This window comes from Procambarus clarkii, chromosome 40 (genome assembly GCF_040958095.1).
Source record: "Procambarus clarkii isolate CNS0578487 chromosome 40, FALCON_Pclarkii_2.0, whole genome shotgun sequence".
NCBI lineage: Eukaryota > Metazoa > Arthropoda > Malacostraca > Decapoda > Cambaridae > Procambarus > Procambarus clarkii.
Genome location: NC_091189.1, coordinates 3,998,012 through 4,024,421, shown reverse-complemented (window position 1 = coordinate 4,024,421; position 26,410 = coordinate 3,998,012). Strand labels below are relative to the sequence as shown.

The following is a 26,410-nucleotide window of genomic DNA, read 5'->3' as shown; positions in this document are numbered from 1 at the left end:
GTTTCCTCAAAATATATTTCTTTGGTGTGCTCCGCACCTCTTACTTTTTGTTTGTTTTATCTCACATCTCCTAATAAATTACTTTTACAATTCATTGTCCATATTTATTCTAGTATAATTGTTTTCAGTAATGCTCCACATCTCTCTCATTTTCGTGGTCTTCTCATTGAATGTTCGACTCGATGAAGAAATTTAAATTATTTTTAATTGTTTCTGATATTTCCGTTATGTAATTTTTATTATTTTTGTGCACTTTTAGGGATGATGGGAAGGATGGCCTCAAGTTCTACACTGATCCTTCATATTTCTTTAATCTTTGGCGGGAGGAAATGACCCAGGAGACAGAGCGACTAAAACTTGACAAGAAGCAAAAGGTAATGTGACTGTTACACAATATGCCATGTCTTCATTTTTTTAGTCTTTCATTCAGTTTCCACCTAAGAATATTTTACTTAAGATTTTACGATATTTTTACATGCTGCACAATTTGTAAATAAAATCTTTATTTCTAATGTAGTACAGTATATACTTTTTTTTGTTACGTAGGTACATTTTTGAGAATGCATGTGTAATTGTATTTTAAATGTAATTATAGTTTTATATATATAGTTTTCTTTTGTCTTGTTAGGCCCAGTGTTTGGTACTTTTAATTTGCAAGTAGATTAATTTATTTTGCATTTGTCTTACTAGTCCCAAGAATGATGATGTTATCGAGCACAGAATGGACAAATCAACAGTGATTAGTTATTCATACCTCCATATATATTTTTATTTTTTAGCATGCACATGGAGGGGAGCATCGGAACGAGGCAAGTGTGTCAAACAATGTGGGTGCATGGCTAACCGTGGGGTTCTATCCTGTATAAGTACACAGTGCTATAATTGCCTGTTGGGCCATGAACAAGACATTTTTGGATGCATGGAGCTTGTGGGGGTCTCTATTTTAATTTCATGTACTTGGCTCGGTCTATTTTAGTTATGCTTGTAACAAGTATACTTGTACTTCATAGTACTATGCTCCTTATTAATGAGAGCCCCAAGTGTTACACTTAAGGTGTTTGGCTACAGGTCTCATCACCTCAGACTGTGGGTGGCTTGGTATGTGCCCCATCATGACTGACACAGGGTCTCAGGTCCACTATGAGTGGACATGATTAACTCTTGCTCCAGTAACTGCTTTGATAATCGGCAACATTTTTTGTTTCGTTATTTCTGACTTCATTTAGAATATGGCGGCGGTAATCTTCCCTGGAAAAATGTATTTTGAACATTGGGGTCTTTCGGTGTAGAAAAACTAAGACTTCTGATAGAACTGAAAGCTTCAGATGCTTAATATTTATAATTAATGGTGCAGCAAGTCAAGTTAGCTCTTCATTTTTATATCTCTACAACTTTGCTTGTTTGGATTTAAAAAAAAAATTATGCACAACAGTTTAGATACTAAATATATAAAATGATATGTTATAATATATGGCTTAATTGTTTTTGCATCTGCTGCTATTGAAGTTATTCAAGAATCTGCATCTTGTCAAGAAAAGCTAATTGCTGTACTTGTTGTTACTCTTTAAAGATGTCATGTTATGGAATACTAAACTCTTTTTGAGGGAATGAAAATAGCCTTGTATAAATTTATTATTAATTTATAAATCTAAATACTGTGCAGGTAACTCTTTATTAACTGCTCGTTCATGTACTAAATTGTTTGACTAAATACCAGTACTTTACCACATAATATAAAACCTGGTTAGTTTTCTTTTCTAAGCAACAAGCTTAACTATCCTATCATATTCCTGGTTAAAGACTTGTGCTCCTAGTTTCAATGCCATTACCAGATTTCCCTCTCACTTAATTTCTCTCACTTAATTTCTCCAATGCTGTACCATTGGCTTTAACACTTTTCCTAAATTATCGGGCTACAAAACAGTGTATTTAGAGTTTACACAGTGAATTGTTGGTTATATGCTAATTATTTAGTAAATAGTGTCTGGGAGAGTAGTATTTCAAATAATATATACTAAAAGGCCCTTTATTGACCCTTGCTTTGAGGGTAGAACTGAAGATGTTAACTTTAGTTGAAATTAAATTAGTTTTCTCAGTTTACATAGTTTGGAATTGAGCTTTGGTTTCACACCCAAGAGAATTACAACACGTATGGCAGTGATAGCGGAGAGGCTTTGTGTATGTTCTAGGAGACATTTTAGGAGGTTTTTGAGCTTCAACATGTTGCCAAGTTTCCTGTTGTCCACAGATGATACAAGTAAACAGTAAATGTCTTGAAATATTATTTTACTAGAAAAGACCATGTTATGGCATATTTCTCTTTCAGGTCTTTTCGCACTTCTGTATTCAATTTTTTCTGTATTAGTATAGCATTTGGCAATTAAATTTGTCCTATTGATAGTTAAAGTATCTATGCACTTGTTTTCCTGTCATTGATTTTGTATACACAACTTTTTTCTTTATAATAATGCTTGTAAACAACAGTTACTGGTTTACATTTTTACGTTGTTCTTTTATGGCAGTCACTTTCTGGCCTTTCTTGACGTTTTTGTCGTATTGAATGCCTCAATTGTTCTTAATATACAAATTATGGTCTATATTTTTATAATTCATAGATATAAAAGGCACTGTAGCTTTTCTCGGATCTTATTCAGGAGCCAAATCTTGTACAGTATTTGTGATTTATTTCAAATGCCAGATATGTTGCTTTCTGTGTTTTTACTGTGAACAAATAGAAGTGATTAGACATTAGGACAGTTGGCCTCAACTTAGTTGAGGCCAACCCAGTTGGGAAGTACACTTGTTCAAAGGTGAACTGGGTACCTTTTTTTCTTCTGTTGGTTTTGCATTGCAATAACACTTAAGAATCGTCTAAATCTTCCTCATTTTCACAATTTTCAATGGAAATTTTTTGCCCTTATTGGATCTTTACATTGCATCTTTTCCTGTTGTTTTGCAATCCTCAGTCTTTCTACTATACAGTATGTTCTTCCCAGTGTAAGCATATTATAACATTGCCAAACTAGCATATTCCAAATATTTGTTCAACAATTTTGATTACTTTAAAACATTTGGAACATCTGGTAAAACTTAACATAAAATTATCTGAGTATTCAAGCTTGCACAGTGTGTGCTCCCAAACATATACAATCTAAACCCCTTGGCCATGACATGTTCCACAAGCAATGCAACCTAGGATTCAACTAAATTCTTTAGGGGGTCCTGAGGCTTCTACTGAAGTGCAATCAGGGTATCATGCAGTATCCTGATTGGGCTTCAGTGGAAGCCTTAGGCCCACTAGAAGAGTCATTTGAATCCCAGGTTGCATTGCTTTTAAGCACGTCGTGGCCGAGTGGTTTAGGGCATATGCTTGGCAGCACACAGTGTGTGGGGGTTTGAATCCACATCAAGGCTTCTACTAAGTTTCTCATTGATGCATCATGTTTATATGATTTCTTTGTGCATCAAGCTATCTCATTATAAGGAGAAATTGCCAGAGAGGAAAGAAGGTCTCAAGGCTTAAAATAGATAATAGTTTGAATATGAGTTATGTTTAGTATTTGTAACATGAACAGCATTATAAAGTCTCCTGGTGCATTTATATCTCTTGGTCATACTTTGAGGTTTGATCTCACAACACCCAACTTTGCTACTATTAAGAATTTGTAGCTTAATGTATCCTCAGACTGTAATGGTCTTGTATGAATTTTGATTCATTGTATTGAAAGGTCAAGTGTGCTAATGCTACCTGGAGCCATCAAAGTATTAGCATCATCGGCTTAAAATAAATACTCAGATGACCTGGCATTTGATGTCTAAGGATATATGTACGTTGTTAAACACCCATACACAGTAAGGTCTCTACAGGTATTTGCTTGCTCTAGACTTAATTCTTTTATAAAGCTTCATGACCAGTGTCTGTGTGTGCGTGTACCAACTGATGGGAAGTTATACGTTGGTTCAAATACAATTCAACCACCACTATTCTTGATGCACCTTTCTCAAAACATGAGCTGTTGGTGAAGAGTTACCTGTGTGACCTGTTGCCTAAATGGATTAATATTAGTTTATTATGTAAGCTTTCATATCCAGGATGTCCGTATTTCATAGCATCAGCTTCATAATTTCTTTTTGTCCATAATTAATGCTTAAATTATTTAAGGTACCTTTAGTAAAAGAAATATGTGCCTATAGATTTTAAGTGTTTTTATGAGTTGGATTAATTTGATTAGGAACTGAATGTATTCCTCAGTGTTTAGAAAATAGCATTGTTTGGATGTGTTTTAGTGATTTAAAATTCTCTTGCTAACAGCCAAGTAAGCCCAAAGGTGACGGGAGGAACAAGAGTAAAAAGGTGCCAAGAATGACTTCCAACACCCGAGAACGACAAATAAAGCTGGCTATCGCACAGGGAGAGTATATTGCTCCACAGCCTCAATATAGAACACCAATGAACCAACTTAATGAGGTTTGTGCTATACAGGTGTATATATATAGTACATATAGTATATATACAGGTGTATATATAGTACATATAGTACAGTACATCATTTTGTTTGCAATTTTTATTTTCACAAAATACTAAGGTTTTCATGGTTTAGTTTTTTTTTTTTTCCTTAAAATTTGCCATGTGTTGTAAATTTATTTTTCTAAATAGTTTTTGTATATGGGAGTTACATTGTAATTTCTAATTAGATGTTTTTCTGAATAGGGGATTTATGATGATTCGGTTGGAATAAATGCTGTTGATGGACGGCCACTACGGCCTAATAGCATAGAACTTCGTGGTCACTACGGCAGTGTGCAACCTGGGGTATGCATTGTTTTTTTGTTGTTTTTGCCATGCATTTTTAGTCCATGTTAAGTAAACCATTTTCAAATAGTACACACTATGAATACTTCCATGAATACTACATGAATCTGTGAAGTTAGTATTGATTTTTCATTCATGATATTTATCACTTGATTACTCATACTTTGAAGACATTGTTTGGCAAGCTCTCCCTTACCTTGTTTTACTATATTGACGGAACAGCTTCACACTTCCACTTACTGGTCAAACTGGAATCCCCATATGCTGCTCAAACACTATGGAGAATTAGAAAGATGACCACATCAATTCTTTTCAATATAACTGTGTTACTCTGACTTCTAGTAAGTTAGGAGTCTTCAGATTTCTCCTTAAGAAAAGTTGAACTGCAGGATAATATGTTACCATATGTTTAACGTGTAACTGAAAACTCCACACCCCAGAAGGATTCGAACCCAGACAGCCAGGAACACTATGCACCATAGCGTACCTGGTTCTTTCCCAGGTACGCCATGGTGCATAGTGCTCCTGGCTGTCTAGGTTCGAATCCTTCTGGGGTGTGGAGTTTTCAGTTGCATATTGCATGCAACTTGTGGGACCATTCAAGCTTGTTCGCATATAACGTGTATATATGACATATTTTCTTCTAGATGTGACAAGAGTCATGCTTTTATACTAAAGTATTTGCATACATTATTACATAGAATTATTCAATATTTTGATATACTCAAAATATTAGACATCACTAGTATATTTTCTTACTCTTCAGAAACAATAACAGCATTGGTTTCCATTTTGACAAAATTAATTTTTTTGTTTGTTTTTACTAGTTGACCATTAGCTTTACAGTATTGCAGTATTATACTGTTTTTGGACTACCTTTGCTTACAATGACAAGACAGGAAAGGACAGATCATTCGGAAAAGTTATTCAAGAAATAGATTGCCAGAGCAGTGGTGCACATTCTAAAGCCACCTAGGTACTGGATATAGAAAGTGTCAGAATATCTCTTACAGGAGAAGGCTTTGTTGAAACATGTCAATTCATTAACAGGTTTCCTCAATACAACTTAACACTAATACCCAGAGTTTCTCTACTTTAAACTGGGTTCATACAAAACTAATTAAAACAGTGGGACATGTGATAGCCCATCTGAATGATAAATGGTTATACCACACTTAACACTGTAATTACCACCCAATTACTCAATACTGCGTCGTAACATTGCAATAATGGTTTATCTACCAATTGATTAATTTAGGTCAAGGTTATTTTTTTTTAACCTGGGTCTGCCTATGTGTTGTTTGTTCTGGGGATCAGTGTTCCACAGCTCAGTCTTTGACCAGGCCTCTGATTGGTCACCAGACTTACATTAAGCTGCAAGCAGCAGCATCTATGAATCACACACACTGATCAACCTGTCCTCTCAACTGGTGTCTCTCATTTTGTATGTTATGGTCCCCAATGTACAAATTACAAACCACGGTACTGGTACTATGAAAAGTAGAAGCTCATAAATATCCATGTTTTCTATGAATAGGTTGATTAGGCTAGGCGAGTTGCTTGGGTTTGTACATTTCTAGTTAGGTTAACATTTTGTATTTTGTATATTGTGGTAAATCAAGAGAATGGGCTTGGTTGATCAGGTATGCCTTGGGTATTTTTATCAAGTTCTTTCTCTTGAATACTGTGGGAACTCGGCTAGTTATGACCCATGAGTGTAGAAGGGAGAGTGTTGAAAAGTGTGGACCCTTAATGCTGACAATTTTCTCAACGTACTTATTGCACCTCTGCCTTTCAACAAGGCTATTTTGCTTTTCCTGCAATACCTCCTGGGTCTCATGTGCAGTTATTTCCTTTTGCAGATTTGAAACCAGTCCCTCTATTGTTTTCTAAGTTTAAATTATTATGTATCACTCTTGCCTGTGCTCTAGAGATTAAATTTTTGTAAGTGGTACCAATAATTGAGATGTTTATTGAGTGGATTCTGGTATTGCATGTTCCCCAGGTCATTAATTTCTCCAGCTTTGAATGTGACTGTTAGTGTGTGACAGTATTCCACCTTAGAGAGGCACTCGTGTCTGTAAAAGTATCATCATTGGCCCGACAGTTCGTTTAAAAAGTTCATGTTATTCAACCTGTCATTTTTATTGAAGTTGTGACAGCTACTCCATTGTGTTCTATAAAAGTAAGGACTTCCAACATGATGATTCTCAAATCTTTTATATTGCTTTTTTTTTCTATAGTGTGATTTGACTGCACTTTATATAAGAATGAAGGTAACTGCAGAAAGCATATTGGCCCATAGGAGCTGATTGGTGGAATATGTGGTTTCCATTTTTATGTAAACATTAAAACATTAGTGTGTTGATTTGCATTAGTGTTTTGAGTTAAATCAGCTGTTATTAATATATATATTGAGTTTTACTTGTGACTAATGGTTCAAATGCTGGTGTGTGTGTGTGTGTGTGTGTGTGTGTGTGTTACATTTTAGGTGATACCTGCAGTGTGATTTTGAGCTTTTGTTCAAGTAGTTTGACTGTATCTTAAGTCAAACCAATATTAACATTTATGACGAATATTTAAGGAATCCAGATGGACAGATGATTGTATGTGTTATAAAGGTTGTAAACCAATTGCTGGCTGTTCCATAGAAAACTAGTTGAGTAAGCTGTGGAAAGGAAGAAAAGGCAACAGCAGGAATACATACACCGAGATTGAGATGTACGCCTCTTCTCGGGGGTGTGTGTATGCTGAGTTTCCTTGTTTGTGCCCTGTGTTCAGGACTAAAGTATTCTTGCTGGTTGGTTCGCTGTTATGGTGTCCTTAATAATCTTCCCATAAGTTGCCAGGCTTCAAACCCAACACAAAAGCCAAAGGAAGAGCTCTAAAGCCATTGTAATAGGAGCCAGAAGGCATCTATTCCTCTACATATCTGGGTTAAAAAAAAAAAAAGCCTATCAATTAGCTGGGGATTATTATAAGGTCACCTCAATAGTTTACTGACCAACCAGAGTTTACTGACCAACCAGCAAGTATACTTTAGTCCTGAACATAGTCTAAGACTAGAGTAAGCCCATGGTGTACATGGTACTGTATATACATCGATAACAGTGGTACACCTCTCCATGGATATATTTCTTGAAATGAAGTACATCTCTCTGTATGTAGTATATCAATAATGTAGTGAAGGCTTAGACATCAGTATTAAGAACCAAATTTGGAAGGCTGTACATTTTTTTTTTTTTAATACATATAAAACTTGATCGACGTTTTGGTTAGTCCTTGACCATTATGAAGTCGTCGTAATAATGGTCCAGGTTGGACTGAAATGTTTGTAAATTTCTCATTTGCAGATTGTGATGGGTGCCTAATCTTCAACCACATTGTGACTCATCTTCTGTATCTGATCACTAGCTGTGCAGTATCTGCGCTGTGTTACTTGTTTATATTTGATTTATAAGAAGATAATGTATAATTTTTGTCTAATACATATTGTCTTTTCAAGCAGGAACTAATGTATGGCACAAATTCCCATCCACACGCTTATTCTCCATCACACGAGATGAATCAGGCTGTGCCTGGGTCGGACCACCAAGGTTATCCACCTCCCTATCAAGACCAGTACTCAGGATACCCCCCACCTCCTTACACTCCTGATGGGGCAGTATCACAGGGTGAGAATATTTTGACATGTCTACTAAATATTAGTTAAATAGTAAAGATATATGAGCATCATTTCAATACTGCTTTTCCTGTTTTCATGAGATGTAATAGCACATGCCATAAAGGATGGCAATAGCTATTAGAAACCATGCAATAATTACCTAAACTATAAACAACAGAAATTATTACCTTTCTTTTCTAACTAATTGTTGTATAACAATAATAATAACCATATTAGTGTAACAGCTTACATAAATACATGATCTTATTTTGCCTTACTTTGATCTGAACTTTTCAACTAAAGCTTTAAATTTGCCCTGCAGGTAGTACTCCTAGTCGTAGTTCAGGTCAGCGTGCTCCATCTAATCGGCCTATGCAGCCTCCTCCAGATCCGCCTAGTAACAGCAATACACCAACCCCACCAGGTGGCTCCCATAGTGGTACTCCAACTCGTTTACGTGGGCCTTCCCAGGGACGCGAATCTCTACCTCCACCACCACCACCACCTGCTGATCGACAGGTAACTTTCTTGCACGTTAAAGACACTTTAGGTTCAGCCATCATGCTTATACAGTATAATTACAACTATTTCTGTGCCTTTTCATATATTCTATCTGAATTTGCTCTTGTGTTCTGAACCACTTAACCTTTTACTATTTATCTTTATTATAAACCAAACACAATTAGTGGCTAGATATCCCAAGTTAAATTATTAAATCTATTTAAATTTTTTGTTATATACGTTGATTATGTACACTAGATCATCTCTTAAAGTTCAGGGTGTCCACATTCAATTTGTATAGATTCAAATCAGTGTTGTTTACACAAAAAATGACAAATAAATTAACTCATTTAATTTACAGTAAACATACATTCTGTATACCTAGTCTACATATGTTTATTTTTTGTTCAAGTGACACGAGTTAATTTATCTTAAATCTTGTGATTTTAAGCTCTGTGAAGTTTTTATATTGACACCCTATGCTTCAGCAGCGAATATTTTATTGACTGACATTTATTAAGGATATACCAGTACAGTACTTGAATTTCTGCAGGTCCTACTCTTAATCCACTCCATTTATTTTAAAGGACACTTGAAGAATGTCATAGATATTATTGATAATCAAATGATCTAATATGCTTTGGTTGACTGTTACAAGCTGTATATTTCATCACATAATGTCATTCAAAGCAACAGGTTATAGTGGATGGAATCCCGCAAGGCGCATCAATGTCCCCTTTACCCGGGCGACATGCACACCCACCCTACCACCACGAGCAGGACCTTCCTCCACCACCACCCACACCAGACAAGACAGGAGAGCCTGATCCACCACCTCCATCACCACCACCCCCACCCCCAGTAGCTCCTATACAGCCACCAGGACAAATCGTTGGAGGTCCACCACCTCCCTCGCCCCCACCACTGGTCCCTAATGGCAATGCACCTGGAGCACCTCCACCACCACCCATGCCACCACTGATGATAAATGGGGTTATAAAGCAGGTAAGAAAATTAATATAATATGTTTTCCATAGTAGTATTTTAGGTATTTATGATAGAAATAAATTATGATTTTTGTAAATTATGAATTTTGTTTTATGCTTGAAATTTAGTTTCTGGTGTTCAGTGAACTATGTTTATTGATATGTCATTTGGTAGATGTATGTTCACATGTTGTTAAGTGTTCCTGATATTTGTCTAGCCTGTCCTTTTAGCTCATTACAAGTTACTGGTAAGGTGGAGGAACGCGTGGATGGAAAACTCCACAGACAATCAAATTCGGTGACCTTTTGATTATACACTATAACGTAATATATCTCTCTTTTTTTTCTTGCAGCAGCAAACTGTTCTAGCAAAGCCCAAGAAAGTGGAGAAGAAAGCACTTCCACCGGTTGAAGTTGACGGCCGTAGTGAATTGCTCAAAGCCATTAGAGAAGGTAAGATAACAGGAAAATACTACAGTAATAATTGATCACATGTTAAAATTATATCTTATTCTGAATACTGAGATTCACATTACGATGATGGTATTTATACACTTCATCTTATTTTATTTACTTTCTATTTTATTTTGTTTTAATACTGTACTATTTTTATTTTTGTTTGTTTGTTATACATATAATTTTATTGGATTTACTTATAATTTTTCTGTGATTTTTAAGCATTGTTTACAGTCCTTAAAATTTGGAGTTAGTTATCTTATTTGTGCATTATTTATCTGTACTTCTTTTTCTAATACTGTACTTTTCATCTTGTTAAGTTAATGCATTATTTTGGTCGTAATTAAATGTAGCTGAATTTTGTGAATTGTTCTTGGCATTTTAACGTCATTTCCATCAGATGTGCCAGTTGTTGTTTGTCATCTGCTTGCACCCAACTTGAGAAAATTGTCCTAGAATGAAAAGCGATATAGTTCAGCGTAAAGTAAAATTTTAATATTGTTTTCTATTCAGTAGTCCTGGTAGGCATTTTTTGTTTACAATATATTCATCTTGTGCATACTCGTGCTATATGTGAAAAACATAGCTGCCTGAAACATTCAACTCTTTCTGTGGTGCAAAGAAGGACATTTTTGGTATTGGGCCATGTTGATCTCTGCTGCCAGGTTTTATGAACATTTTAGTGCATAGTTAGTAAAAGAGGACATAATGACTCTTGAAAACGAAAAATAGTCACACCTAAATTTCAGTACACGTGCCCTGGTGATGGATCTTCCCAGTTGTCTCTGTGCAATCAATGCTCTGGGAAATTTTAGTCTCCTAATGTTGAGGATGTTTGGATTATTAAGGTACCTATGCAAACTACTGACACTCCTCACTGGAGGCAACCAACATATTTTTGTAGAACTGAAGGTTATTGGCTGTAAGAAAATGCTCAAATGCCTTGCATTGCCTTATCAAGCCCACAGGACCAATCATTTGTGAGCCGACTGCGGTAACCCTTGTCCTGCAGAAACAGTTAGATACGTATTCTGATACCCAACTTGATGTGTATGTATGGTTCTTCTGTACATGTATTATCAATTTTCGTTGTTTTAGATGTTCTATAATTAAAGTTGGAATTTCATGATCATTACGTATATATACTGTGCAGTCAGTAAATGGTATTATTATATATTGGACTCTGGTCAGTATTTTAAAATCTTATAGAATAGCGTACAAATTTGTTTGGGTGTTACATAGTACTGTATTATATAACTGTATTTTTAGGCTTCATGCTAAATGGCTACACATTTTTTGTATATTGAGGGATGGGTAAAAAAGGATTTTTCAAAATAGGTACAGTTTCTTTAAAAAAAAAAAGCATTCTCAGGTTTCGTTCTCCATGTTGAATAGTTTAATTTTGTGTGTTGATGGTGTTTGCTGATAACCATCAGTATTTTCATGTGTTGGTGTTTGCTGATAACCATCAATATTTTCCATGTGTTGACGGTGTTTACTAATAACCTTTCATTGGTTTTGCAAGATATTTTTTTTTGGCCTCAGATGTACAGTACCTGTTTGCCTTGGCTTTGAACCACAAACTTGGTGGCTGTAGAAACCGTGACAGACATGCACTCTCCTCTTGTCAGGATGCCTCTTCCTGTGACGGCAAAGTTGAAGAGTTCTGTGAGGCACTTTTTTTGCTTTTATGTGACTGCTTCAGCTCTGATTCCCAGCTCTACTTTCACATTGCTGCCCTTGTTTAGGGACACTTGCTGACCTTTGGATGACTCAAATGATCAGCGTCTTGTCTACTAACTTGATATTTCACGTATATCTGACACACCGTCTAGAAGGCCTCGTCTATTTTTTATTACTGTATATGTTGCTTTTTAATTCTTTTGTGATGCTGTTCTGTTCATTTTCTCTTACTATTCTCATGCATTTATTTACTGAAAAGTATCTGTATGTTTTTAATATAAATTTCTACACCATTATAATACCTAAAACTTCCTTGTCTTTTTATGTACTATATCTAGTCTTGCAAAAGTGATTTTGCAAATATTTATTGAAAGATGTTTATTGAAGATCTCAATAAAGACAACTAATTCCAGGTATTCAGCTGCGTCCAAGGGTGGATGACGTTAAGACAAAACCGAAGGAAGACCCAGACAGTATTGATGTTGCATCCATCCTACAGAGAAGATTTGCCTTTGAAGTTAGTGATAGTGAATCTTCTTCTGATAGCGAGTCTGATAGTGATGAATGGGATGAAACTAGTGCATAAAACTGTAAAAAAACAAAACAATTTCCAGCTTCATTATGCGGGCTTTTTTTTTTTTTTAAGCGGTTACGAACAAGATCAGAGTATTGAGTATATTCCCGTATGCTAGGACTAAAAGTAGTAGCACTCTACTGGAGGATCTATTGAGACTAAATGCTTATTAGTCAGTACAAGTCATGATTAGACTCAGTATGAATCCTTTTTATTTTATTATGAAATGCTATGGTAGCAGGTGAAACACTTGATTGTGTGTGTTTTGTTTATCCCAAGTGAAACAAAAAGACAATATGGACCAAATCATTGTTTTTATTTTGTGCTGTAGTCATATTGGAAGAAATAATTCTATGCGACAGAGTTTATATGGAATCAGTACTTTTTTTTATTTATTTTTTATTTTATTTTTTTGTGGTTGTAACTTTACATGGCATGTAGTTGGTGATATGTGGCGAGCTTTTATAAAAAGTTGGCATGTGCTTGACTTGCTGAAAAATGTGTACACCTTTGTGGCCATGTAATTATTATTAGTATGGTTTTCAACATCTGTATGATTTCCAATTTTGTTTTCCTCAGCAGGTTTACATTGGAAAATCTGGAAGCTACATTGTTATGGAAAGTTGTCATTTCTTAATACGCAGAGTTTGTAAAATAGTTCCTTTCTTGTATATGCTTCATTTATGTGATATCCTGTTACCCTACTCTTGTCAATACAGACATGATTAACTGTTATGTATAAATTTCTGGGTTATGTTAAGTTTTATTTCCAAAGATGAAGCCCTTTTTATTATTAATATATATATATATAGAATTTTCTCTTTGCTGGTGACTGTCCCATTATTATTTTGTTGTGACATTTGGCCATCTACATTAATAACTCATATGTGATATTAAGTAAAACCTCAGACTAGCGTGAATGAAGTTACACAGTATTTTGGGAACTGTGAACTGTGTATTATGGAGCTGCTTATGTATGCAGGAATTAAATAATAAATCATTAATTTTGCTTGCTGTAGACATAGCCAATTAAAGTACATTACTTTCTGCCATTGTATGATGTATTTATGTTGAAACAAATAAGTGTACTGGTATTTTTCGCTTTCTGAAGACTTCACACCTGATGTTAGAATAAATCTAGTAATATGTCAGATAATTGAAACTAAAATACTGAAACACTGTGGTACACTATTCACAGCTAATTTCAAAGATATATTTTTTTTTATAAATATTGTAAGAATGGATTGCTCCGACTAAAGACCATGGAATTACATTCGGTATTGCACTTTTCTATAAGAATAGATTATAACAATTCTTTCTATCCAGGAAGACATTACATTTAAGCTGATCATCCATTGGCTAAAATTTGATTGTGGTTAGTGTTTTAATACATTGTTACAATGGTCTGTCCCCATTCTTGATCAAACATAAAAATTTGTGATTCTCCATAATTGCTTACCAAAAACTCTGAAGTAGGAAATAACTTACTTGCTGATAATAGCCCTCATATTGTCTTGATTTCATTCTAATGAGTTAGTGTTTGTCCACTTGTACAAAAACATTCATGCATGTGTGTCGTACAGAATATCCCTTTAAAATATCCTGTTTACCAATACTATTCCCTTCCCAACTAAATGGTGCAGAACAAGTATATTAAGCCTCAAAAGAGTACAGAAATGTATAATATGCAATAAAAGAAGTAAAGAAAAGTAAATTGAATCAAGTTATTCTTCCTTTCATTTAGGTATTAGGGTCAGTGAATTAAACTTTCACTTTTCAGTATTCACATTCCTTAATTATGGTTATTTGAGCTTCTATTATCCTCTTAATCTTTACATAAATGTAATGCCAAGATTGTAAAAATAAAATTTTCAAAATGTACTCTTATTATTAACTAGTAAACTAGTATAAAAACTGGTGGCTTGTTGACCTATGCTTTTGGGTTTGAATTTAAATAAATTTATAGACCTGCCACAGAATTCACAGAAGAGGACATTATATACAGAAGAAATATGTTATTTGCTCTATTGTAGTTGAATAATGGACTTAGATATTAATTGAAGTAACCTCTAAACCTAAGGGTATGCATTTGAGCATATAAAAAAAGGGTGCAATTGCAGTATGCACTATCAGGCATATTTCAATGTAGAAGACAGTTTACGGCAGTCAGGCATGGAGTCGGTCACCTATGCCATCAATGGATGTCTCTCAAGCTCAGATGAGCCACTTGAAATAATTCGGATGTTCTGTATTACAAATATAACGATAATGGGTGATGTTTTTAAACAAAGTACAGTAGTAAAATTTGTCAGTATTGTATGTAAGTTGGTAAACAAAAACTTAAATGGTACAATTTTGTCATTTTAAATATAGAGAATACATTCCAGTACTTAAAATGTACTGTACAATGTTTTGTGTGGTTTTGGAGAATACAGATATGATGGGATAAAGGAAACCATTTGAATACCCAATTTTGCAATGCGAGGGTGGATTTTGATACTATGCAGGTTGAAAATGGATTAGCTGTGCTTATTTGCATGTCTACTTCATTCTTGACAGTTGGTCTCCCACATTAACACTATTGCATGCCCAGCACAGGGGCCGCCCCTTCCCCCTCGCACCTCAAGGTAGGCGGAGTGTTGAGCGTGAACTCCCCACCACATAAATACATATGATTATACTATTTTTCCACTTTGTGACCTTAATTTTCACGCTACTCGTTCAATTTGTTATTAAATTGTTCGCAATAGAATGCTCTAAAGGAATATTTGCACAGGAACATATAAGTCTCACTTTTCTGTACAGTGGAACCTCGAGTGACAAGCGACTCTAGTTACGAGCGAACCACTCACAGAAAATTTGTCTTGATTGACGAGCTTTCGCTCGATTAACAGGCAAACCACATGGTGCTTCCTAGCGTTCTCGCTGGTTCTCGGACGCCTCCGATGACATTGTTGGTGTTTTTGCAAGACGAGCATTTCACATGACGAGCTCGGTGCCAGAACGGCACCGAGCCGTTTATATTTGTTAATCGAGGCGCCACTGTACTTTAGACCTGCTGCACACCGTGCGTTGCCTGTGAACTCGCCGCCACATTTTAAAGTAGATTTGTTGAGATTTATATGATTTTATGCCGATATAATCCCTGCATAAACAAGGGCAAATTAAGTTTTCTTCAGGACACCATGACATAAAATTCTGAATTAGGAGCACAAAAGAAAGGCTTTTAAAAATTTTAATGAGGGGAACTTTCCTGGGTAAGTCAATGGATATCATAAAAATTTGCCTTCAAAGAATGACTATGAATATGCTAGACTATCACTGTGATGGAAACTTTCAGTACTATTATCCCTTGTTCTTTTCATATAACTTTCTGTCACTTTTAAGGTCAACAAATGTGTATTATTATTTTATAAATGTGGGTAACTGTCAGTAAATATTGTCATAAGGTAATGGTTAATATCGTGTCATCAGCATGGGTATTTGCACACAATTTCAAAGTTTGTTTTTAAGATCCATAACCATCAATAAGGAATTTTGTTTGTGGTTTGCTATTACAATTATATCTAGTTCCTTTCTTTGAACATCATAGCAGAATTTAAAGTGTATCAATAACACTATTCCATACAGAAACATTTCTCAAAGTCTTTTGCAGTATATTAACAACTGTTGCTGGCATTTTGAAGAAACGTTATCTTTTTTCCAAATTAATCCAAGGGTAGTGAGGAACCACCAACCCCGAAATAGACACTGCTTTGTCAGGGCAGCTGATTAAGAAAACAGGCATTGTACACCAAGGTTGGAAACCATTAACATAAATGACTTCGTACAGTTCCATCAACTGGATAACTGAACTTCAACATTATAGGAAAATGATGCAAGAAACAATGTAAGTAATAGAACCAATGTTAAGTTCATTAAATGTGGATTACTTTATATAGAGATACAGTATAAGAAGAAAAACAAAAACTCTGGGTATAAGCATAATGGCCTTCTGTACTAAGCCTATTAGTGTGATTCTAGCTATTAGGTATGACATACATACTATAGAGGCCTCGGCTTACTAATGCCCCTATTTACGAACTTTTCGGATTACGAGCCCAATTTCTTAGTAAAATCTGAATTGGGTTACGAGCTTTGCCTCGGGAAATGAAGTTCATTGATACTCGTATGGCCGACCTAGTGTGCGTGGTGGCACGGCGATCGCGCCTCAGTTTCCAGTGCCTCCTGCCTAGTAACAATCGCGCCTGAATTTTTTGTACAGAACTAGTTTTTTTGGATTTTTGGATTTGGGGTATTTGAACAAAAAAAGTTATTATATATCTCGCCATGGGTCCCAAGAAAGCCAGTGGTAATGTTCAAGCCAAGAAAACACATGTGAGAATGACCGTAGAGGAAAAACGAGATCATTCGTAAACATGAAAATTATATGAGGGTTGTTGATGTAGAGTAGAGGATGTCCCTTCCTCATTTATTAAGAAAATGTGTGCAGTATGGGAAGAATTGCAAAGTTTTGCTGAAAATTGTTACCCAAATCAAGCTGTAGCAGACCGTTGTGTTAACCTTTTTAATGACAATGTGATGTCTCACTTCAGACAAGTGTCGCTAGACAGGTTTTTAGTGAGAAAAACAAGCAGTGAGCCACAAGAGGTCCTAGTGGTATGCAGGCAAAATGTGCCAGTGTGTGTACCCCAGAGAGGTTATCACTGCCTGATGTTATAATGGAAGGGGGACTCCCCTTCCAAACATTAATACCTCTCCTCCTCCCCCCTCCTCACCGTCTTCCATACACCAACAAGAGTCATCAGCAAAGGTAAGTAATAACTTGTACATACTTAGTACTGAAGATTTGGGTAAATTAGGTATAAAATTTACTTTGAAGTTATTTTCTTGGGGAGTCTGGAATGGATTAATTCAATTTACATTATTTCTTATGGGGAAATTCGCTTCAATTCAAGAATATTCGGCTTACGAACCGTCTCTGGGAACGGATTAAATTCGTAAGCTGAGGTACCATTGTATATAGATATAAATTTACATAGATACATACACACAGTGTTTATTGTTTTTCATATCCTGACTTTTTGATTGGAGAATTATAATATCCACTGCTTGTTAATGTGCAGATGTTAGGAAAAGTGAGTAGATAGAAGAAATACAGGAAAAGAAAGAGGCACCAATCAAGAGAGAAAAAGTAGATATGCACAGAATGGGCAATACAAAAATGTTAAAATGTATGTCTGACTCCATAAGTAGTGTACTTCAATTTAAGGTTTGGTGGTGTGTGCAAGGTAATGACATGCAGTGGATGTGTACATTTTCTTTGAAAAAAGTTATGGGTACGCAATGGAAAATTTAAGAGTAAATTGGATGAGTAGAGATTGAGGAGTTTCGTAATTTGGATAGATGTTGATGACGGGGGTGTGGTTCAGGTATCATATGAGGCATTGTGAGAGGTACTGGGTCTGCCAAACAGATATATAGTAGACTGCTCTGGATTACGGGATTTAAAAGCAAACTAGTTCTATGCAAAATAAAAATCTTGAGTTTTTTAATTGTTTAACGTAGTAAGTGACAGTTTTATGCAAATTTTGTCAATACTTAAATTTGGAATACTGTATAGGAAATTTTAACCCAATTGAGCTGCATTCATAACAACCAATAAGAATAGAGATGATCTAAATTAAATTTTGTGTTGTAATGCAGTTTTGTGTTCTTAAAATGTTATATTAAAAACATTACATTCATCTGAATGTGCTTTCTATTATGGTAATAAACCTTATGATTTACTCTATTTTTGCTTAATGCTGAATTTTTGGTCATGATTTTCTCATAAGATCATAAACAAGATAATACACAGCTCCTTTAAACAATCCTATACTGTATTTCTACGTACAACAAAGAGTTTACCATATACTGTAATAATGACTTTGCACACATTTTACTGGAAAAAAACAACCACGTCACACAATGGTATCAATGAGGAACTGTTATTCTTGCGTACAATATAACATAAATTAACAAAATGTGGAGGAATGTTGGAGTACCAGTATTTTAGAGTTTATTCAATGCTGAATTTTTATTGATTTAAATGTGAGACTTGAAGCTATGGGTTATACCTGTCAGGAGTTGCATACATATTTATCGTAAGTATAGTAAATTAACTTCAGGGATTATTGTAACACTTGGATATACAGTATCTGCTGGGTGTTTTAATCAGTCATATTACTGTGTCTTTGTATAGATCAAGTTCTTGTGTTTATTTTTGTTTTTTAAAATTTGTCACAATTGTTTTAACCCATTTCACAGTGTGTGTTTTGCCCAGTTCGTCATGGAAGTCAAATTGTTTTATATTAATATATGATCCAAGTTTAAAATTTCAGTTGGATACAGTCTCATGTATAAATAAAACTACCGCGCAGGAAAATGCTGGAACTAGGTTTTACTGATTCTTACTAAATCTTAAAGGTATTTTAAATCTCACTTTAAGCCTTTACACATGGTCTTAGAATTGTCTGACCCTAACATCAGAAGACCTGACTTCCAAAAGGGCTCATATAATGTTGGCTAGTAAGTCTGGTAATTATAAATGAATGTATCATCAAACTGATGACTGCATATAAGTTGCCATTTACATGGGAATAATAATGTAACAGTACAGTGCGGTACATATTTTGTACCATATTATGGTTTAAATGTTGTGTATCTGTATGTAAATTTGATTTTGGTATTAAAGTCCATTTGTTAGCCTTTAAGCATCTGTACAGTTATGACTGAAAAGTAGTTCTTCATAATTAATGATTGTTTATTAGAAAAGAGTTGGAGATAAATATAGGAATTATGAGATAGCTGATAATGGGCTAGCAAATGTTTATGAAATACAAAACTTGAAACTGTAACAGGAATGTAAGAATACAGGTCTTACTACAGTACTTACGCATCATAAGAATACAAGTATACAACACAGTTGATGATGTGAAACATAGTAATTATGTATTTATCATGCAAATTGGTTGTCTAAGGAACTATTGCTTTATTGTACATCCACATATATCCCACACATATATACCTGTGGGGAAGAAGTGTGTGTGTGTGTGTGTGTGTGTGTGTGTGTGTGTGTGTGTGTGTGTATTCACCTAGTTGTATTCACCTAGTTGTGTTTGCGGGGGTTGAGCTCTGCTCTGTTGGCCTGCCTCTCAACTGTCTACTACTGTTTCTGCTACAACTGTCTACAACTGTTTCTTCTACTACTTACTATTACTACTTTTTTTTTTTCCACATTGTGTGTGTGTGTGTGAGATATTTTCCAGGGTTTTGTCATGCAACAGAATGTGTTACTTGGAAGATGGCGCAGTTTAGAGTACAAGTTGTTTAAGAATTCAGGTGTGAAGAATGACGTATTTTGAATAGTTAGTCTGGGCTTTGAAGAGGAGTTTACTCTAATATCACATATTGTAAAAGTATTGTGTTCTCTGTGTCCAAAAAAAAAAAAAAAAAGTAAATCATAGCTTATCCTCAATACTCATTTAAGGTGCTGAAGGAGGGAACTACTGTAACAAGATAATTACATGTAATGGGGCTCATATACCAGCTTGATTAAATATATCTTTATTCGTGTTTTGCTTCAAATATATTTTTTGTTCAATATAGATACATATCTACTTAACCCTTTTGAGGTTTGTTATCGCACAATTTAGTTTTATGTCTTTGAAGGCTTCTAGTAACCATATTCTAACTTGTAAATCCATATTTAATTTTGTTGGAGTCAGTTGTATTTTTTATGATGATTTTCATGTTAAAATATTTTATTTATGGCAAGTATTTGAGATAGATTAAATTGTAAAAAATATTAAAAGTTTACAGTGAATGCAGAGATGCAAATTGTCTTAAATGATGGGGTACTTCATTTCTGTATTTCTTTATGAAAATAGAAGAAAAGCTAGTTCTTCATCTAAGAAATATAACATTGTTTTGCCAGCTTTTTCACAGTGTTTATCTGTAAGGGGGAATACCATTTACCTAATTGTGAGGTATTCAAATGTATTTGCAAGCTTTCTTGCGATCTAACATTCAGCTCTATGATTAAATGAACAAGCATGAGATCCTTGCCTTGCATGCATTAATATTGGCATTTGCTTTTCAGTTTTAAGCACGAATTCGCTACAAAATACCTATCCCGGATCCAAATTTGCCTAATTACGTATATTATTTCTTGCAGTACAGCTGTTTTTGTTTATTAATAGTACTGTTGGCTAGTCATTTCTTAAGCAGATGTTAAGGGCAAAGTATATAAATATTTTATATCTTTAACTGTGTATTTTTTTTTTTTTACTTAAAACTGATACTTATTATTTAATCTTAAACACAGCTTTGTGCTTTTTTATTATAAATTTATTGTGTTAGCACTGGCAAAGCTTGGTTGCATGCATATAATAATATAAATGTAGAAATAAATTTTATATATACATATATATATATATATTCATATATATATATATATATTTATATATATATATATATATGTCGTACCTAGTAGCCAGAACGCACTTCTCAGCCTACTATGCAAGGCCCGATTTGCCTAATAATCCAAGTTTTCATGAATTAATTGTTTTTCGAATACCTAACCTACCTAACCTAACCTAACCTAACTTTTTCGGCTACCTAACCAAACCTAACCTATAAAGATAGGTTAGGTTAGGTTAGGTAGGGTTGGTTAGGTTCGGTCATATATCTAAGTTAATTTTAACTCCAATAAAAACAAATTGACCTCATACATAATGAAATGGGTAGCTTTATCATTTCATAAGAAAAAAATTAGAGAAAATATATTAATTCAGGAAAACTTGGCTTATTAGGCAAATTGGGCCTTGCATAGTAGGCTGAGAAGTGCGTTCTGGCTACTAGGTACGACATATATATATATATATATATATATATATATATATATATATATATATATATATATATATATATATATATATATATATATATATATATATATATATATATATATATATATATATATATATATATATATATATATATATATATATATATATATATATATATATATATATATATATATAATATATATATATATATATATATATATAATAAAAATGTATGCAAAGGTTGAATGATTCCCCAGCACATATATCACCTTTATCTCTGACCTCTCAGAGGACTCAAAATCAGGCTGCCAGGAGTGCAAAATGTATTTAAAATGGTGCAGAAAAAAAACAGGAATTTGAATATTTTTTAAGAGGGGGGGGGGGGCACTGGGTGCCAAAACCATTGTAGAGTACCGTGAACTTACGTGGAAGTTGGAACGCCACTGAGGACGTGTCTACACTTCTAACAACAAACTAACATCATAAACATAAACTCAAATCCAAGCACCAAGTGCATTCAGTATATTTTATTCAATATCAATAAATTTGAGTAAAGGACATACTTAGTTAGCCCTTGGCCAAGCAGTTTAGCATGTTAAAGCACCATTCCCAGTTCAAATTCATAGGTTTAAATAGGTTCATTATTGTGTAAATTTAATGTTTACTTCAGTTTTAATACAATCTCAGTTCCTGGATAAATGTATTTAATGATACAAATGTGTGTTACAAATTATATATCATGGTTTATTGTATGTACAGTATTTTCATTTTATTTTATTTGGTACATGGTCTCCATTAAAAAGTTGATGTTTAAAAATTCTTTGTTTTTAAATTGATTTGAAAAGAAAATTTTACCTTTGAATGGTTCACAACTCAACACCTTGTAGAAGGTGAGTGTACTGTATTCCATATTGTATGTGAACATAGCTTTGCTCATAATACTCGCCACCAGTGAAATGGTGTGGATAATGCTGTATCTTTTACAAATAATGCATTTATAGCAGGAGCAACAACTCTTAATGAAAATTATATAACTTGAGTAGATTTATGTAAAATGCATAAACTGCCACCTGAAGGGAGATTGTTCAATTATTATTATTATTATTGTATTTTGTGCTGCAAGCACTGGTTTAGTGTAATGTTGTCCTGCATAGGAAGTGACAAGTACATAAGGAATGAACCTCTTTATTGATTGAGGAATGATTACTGGTTAAATTAACTAGCTAATAGGTAGCATTTCAGGGATTTCCTTTGCTTTCCTAAGGTGTTTATTAAAAAGTTATTTCATTCTTGGTTATTAAGCTTACTTATGATCCTCTGTAGTGTCAACTTACCAGTAATAAGATTATCAGTTTGTGTGTGTAATACAGTATAAAGCTGAAGCATATTGTATTGTTATATCCTTACCATTGCTAATTTGGCATTGAGATGGATTCTTCAGTTATTTTCTAGCTACATCACATGTTAACATACCTAGCAAGAGTGTTTTTTGACTTGAGCTAGTTGCAACAAAGAACAAAGCTGTACACCGAACGTATCAGTATTGTGATGTGCGAAAAGAATTTTCGATACTGCTGTACCCCAGGCAACGTTTTGATTTGTGTACCTTTTGTATATGGCCAGTGTATTGGAATGTTGATCCAATTTAACTCTGTATCCTTAATTCCATTACACTACAGTGAAACTGTATAACATTGTGAATATCATCTTTTGACTGTATCATGTGGTGCTACTAAGATGGTCAAATGGCACTTGTGAAAATGTCAATTGTGAAAATAGTCAGGCCTTAAGTTGTAGCACCACCGTCAAGCTTGTTCATGGGACACATGTGCTTCTTTAACATGTTGTTAACAATCTTATATTGGTTTATTCATTCTGTTAATATTTCTATTTTGAAGTTGTTAAGAGAATGATTATCAGATATGAAGATATGATTTCATTTTTTAGTGTCCTTCACTATTGCCCATGGACAAGTTGTCTTCATTTCATCTATGTTAAGAATCATGTAATCTTTCCAGTTGAACATACACCCATTCCATGCCTCTGTATACTTGTATAGCAATGCCAGTTCCCTTTGCATCAAAAGGACCACACCATCTTTGTAATGCAGTATATTCTGCTAGTTTTTAATTTGCTTTTCAATCTGAACTATTCTTTCCTTATACAGTTGCTGAAAGTGAGAAATCTGCTACAAGTACTTACCTATGCACATCTTGCTTCCTCCCATGCTGTGTCCTTTGCACACTTCTCAGTCTTCATTACTGTATAGTTCTCTATACCTTCATGAGCTACGTTACTCCATGTTCACAAGCTCTTTTCTTATTTGTCCAGATTGGACAGTGCTAATTTAATTTCCTTTCAAAGGCTGTAGGTAGCCATTTTTTTTGTCTTTGTTTAGTGATCTTTATAGTTTATGTTTTGTCTCAATACTTTAGTGTGTATGCAGGTCATTTCTTTATCTTGTGATAATTGTTTCTCATTACACTTTCATATTCCTTCTCTACTTTGCTCCAAAACATGCTTCATGGCGCAAATGAATGTAAGAAATTTTCTTCTTAATAAAATTGTGATGATAGACTTCTTTGATTGCCTACATTTTCTAAGATATTTATAATAAATAAATTAATCAAACAATAAAAGCCACGAATAATACACTACAGGTACTGGAGGCAGCAGATATGTTGTCCATTGTCACCTATGGAAGTTTTTGTTTTTTGTCACACTAGTACTATTTTGTGGCTTGCCACATTTATTGAACCTCCACATTATCCATTTACTATTTGCTTCTAATACTTTTGTCTTTTAGTAATTCTCATACTTAAACCCTTGTTCTTTTGTCATCTGCATATTTGTGCATTTGCCAGAAGTTCTCGTCTCTTAGTGGAAGTTTGTTACAAGTGCTTCTTATATATGTGTGGTACAACAGTCAAATTAGTGGTCAGCACAGTCAAACTGCAACCTATTGGTCCCAGGTTTGATTCCTAGGTAAGGACAAGATGTTTGGATTTTTTTCACATATGATGTGTGTGTTGCCCTAGCAGTAAATAGGTATCTGGGAGTTAGACAGTTGCTATGGGGTGCTTCCTGGGGATATGTGTGTGTATGTGTGAGTATTTACTATTTGTATCTGCAGAATCGAGCTATTAGCTCTTGGATCCTGTCTTTCTAATCTATTTTAGTCTAATCCACCATAGTCTGATGGCATACCCCTGAATCTTCTCGAACTGTCTTGTGTTTTACTAGGTATGGACTCCAAGCTGGAGCTGTATACTCGAGGATTGGTCTGACAAGTTATATACAAGGTCCTGTATGATTCCTTACACAAGTTTCTAAAGGCAGTTTGTGTGTGTGTGTGTGTACTCACCTAATTGTGCTTGCGGGGGTTGAGCTCTGGCTCTTTGGTCCCGCCTCTCAACCGTCAATCAACCACATATGTGTGTGTGTGTGTGTGTGTGCATATGCATGTGTTAAGAGAGAAATTTATGTAGGAGACATAATGGAGAAAAATAGATTGGTTAGAAAGGTGGGATCAACCTGTGTCCCCTCGTACATGGTGTCGTTAACAAATGAAGTGCATTAGGCAGTGATGTGGTGGAGGCAGACTTCATACAGTTTCAAATGTAGATAGAACCCAGTAGGCTCAGGAATCTATAAACCAGTTGATTGACGGTTGAGAGGCGGGACCAAAGACCCGAAGCTAAGCCCCTGCAGGCACAGTTTGGCGAGTACACACACACATGTATGTATGGTGCTCATATATCAAGAAGCACATCAATAAACTGGAAAAAGTACAAAAGTATGCTCCAAAATGGCTTCCAGAACTGAAAACGCTTTGCGTAATAGTGGCTTTAGGCATTGTATGTACTAGCTCTTATCTATAACTCCATCAACTTTTTGTATCTCACCTTGTATGTATGTACTTTACCCGAATAAATATTTGTATCTGTAAAAACAAAGAGTTAAGAAGAGATGCTAAAAGTGCTAAATATGCCAAAACTAGAAGACAGAAGAAAACAAGCTATATGGTCACCACTTACAAAATAAAAAACAGGAATCAACTAAATTGACAAAGAGAAATTCCTGAAACCACAACACACTCAAGAACAAGAGATCATAGATTCAAGCTAAGGAAACAATGGTGCCGCAGAAATATTTGAAAGTATTCTTTTTACAGAGTGGTAGACAGTTGGGACAAATTAAGTAAGAAGGTGGTAGAGGCCAAAACCACCAATAGGGGCGGTTTAGTAGTTCTCTGCTGAAGTAGTAGAGAACTACTACTTGAAGGGCGCCTGACAGCTGGGTGGACAGCGCTTCGGATTCGGTAGTTATCCACATTTATACATATATATATATATATATATATATATATATATATATATATATATATATGTATATATATATATATATATATATATATATATATATATATATATATTGTGACGGTAACGCGTTGGTGTTCGGCTGTTTAAGGCTAGGGGTCTGGCCTCGTCACATAGTTATAAAAAAAAATAGAAAAACTGGAACGTCGTCTGTGGTAAGGTAAGGAGAAGACACACAAAACACAAGTAAATTTTAACAATGAAATTTTAATTACGTTAAATAAATCAAAACATGAATAAAATGCACAAACAAATTCTTATAATAAAATCAATCAATCAAAATAATAAGAATAATTAAATGACACAATGAAAAGTTACGTTAAGGCAAAATAACAAGAAGTGCAACACAAAATTAAATGGGAGGTGCTGGAATATTGGCTTTAAGCTACCACTTCTCTCAGTACACGCTAGCGTCTAGCCGGGAGGAGTGGTAACAACGAGAGCACCGAATATTCTCAGGTCT

The 26,410-nt window shown here is 34.6% G+C and overlaps 1 protein-coding gene across 7 annotated transcripts in view; it reads left to right on the top strand.

The window, feature by feature from the left end:
• Window positions 1–14,391, top strand: part of SCAR (wiskott-Aldrich syndrome protein family member 3 SCAR) — a 30,470-nt gene extending 16,079 nt beyond the window's left edge. For 3 of the 7 annotated variants that reach the window (XM_069338632.1, XM_069338634.1, XM_069338633.1), the window contains 8 exons: window positions 260–374; window positions 4,313–4,468; window positions 4,712–4,813; window positions 8,322–8,487; window positions 8,800–8,996; window positions 9,675–9,983; window positions 10,318–10,417; window positions 12,517–14,391. In XM_069338632.1, coding sequence (XP_069194733.1) covers window positions 260–374; window positions 4,313–4,468; window positions 4,712–4,813; window positions 8,322–8,487; window positions 8,800–8,996; window positions 9,675–9,983; window positions 10,318–10,417; window positions 12,517–12,689 — 1,318 coding nt within the window. In that variant the 3' untranslated portion in view covers window positions 12,690–14,391. Of the gene's footprint in view, window positions 1–259; window positions 375–779; window positions 810–4,312; window positions 4,469–4,711; window positions 4,814–8,321; window positions 8,488–8,799; window positions 8,997–9,668; window positions 9,984–10,317; window positions 10,418–12,516 lie in introns of all 7 variants that reach the window. The other 4 variants (XM_069338628.1, XM_069338629.1, XM_069338630.1 and 1 more) reach the window with 3 other exon arrangements.
• Window positions 14,392–26,410: the final 12,019 nt, after the last annotated feature.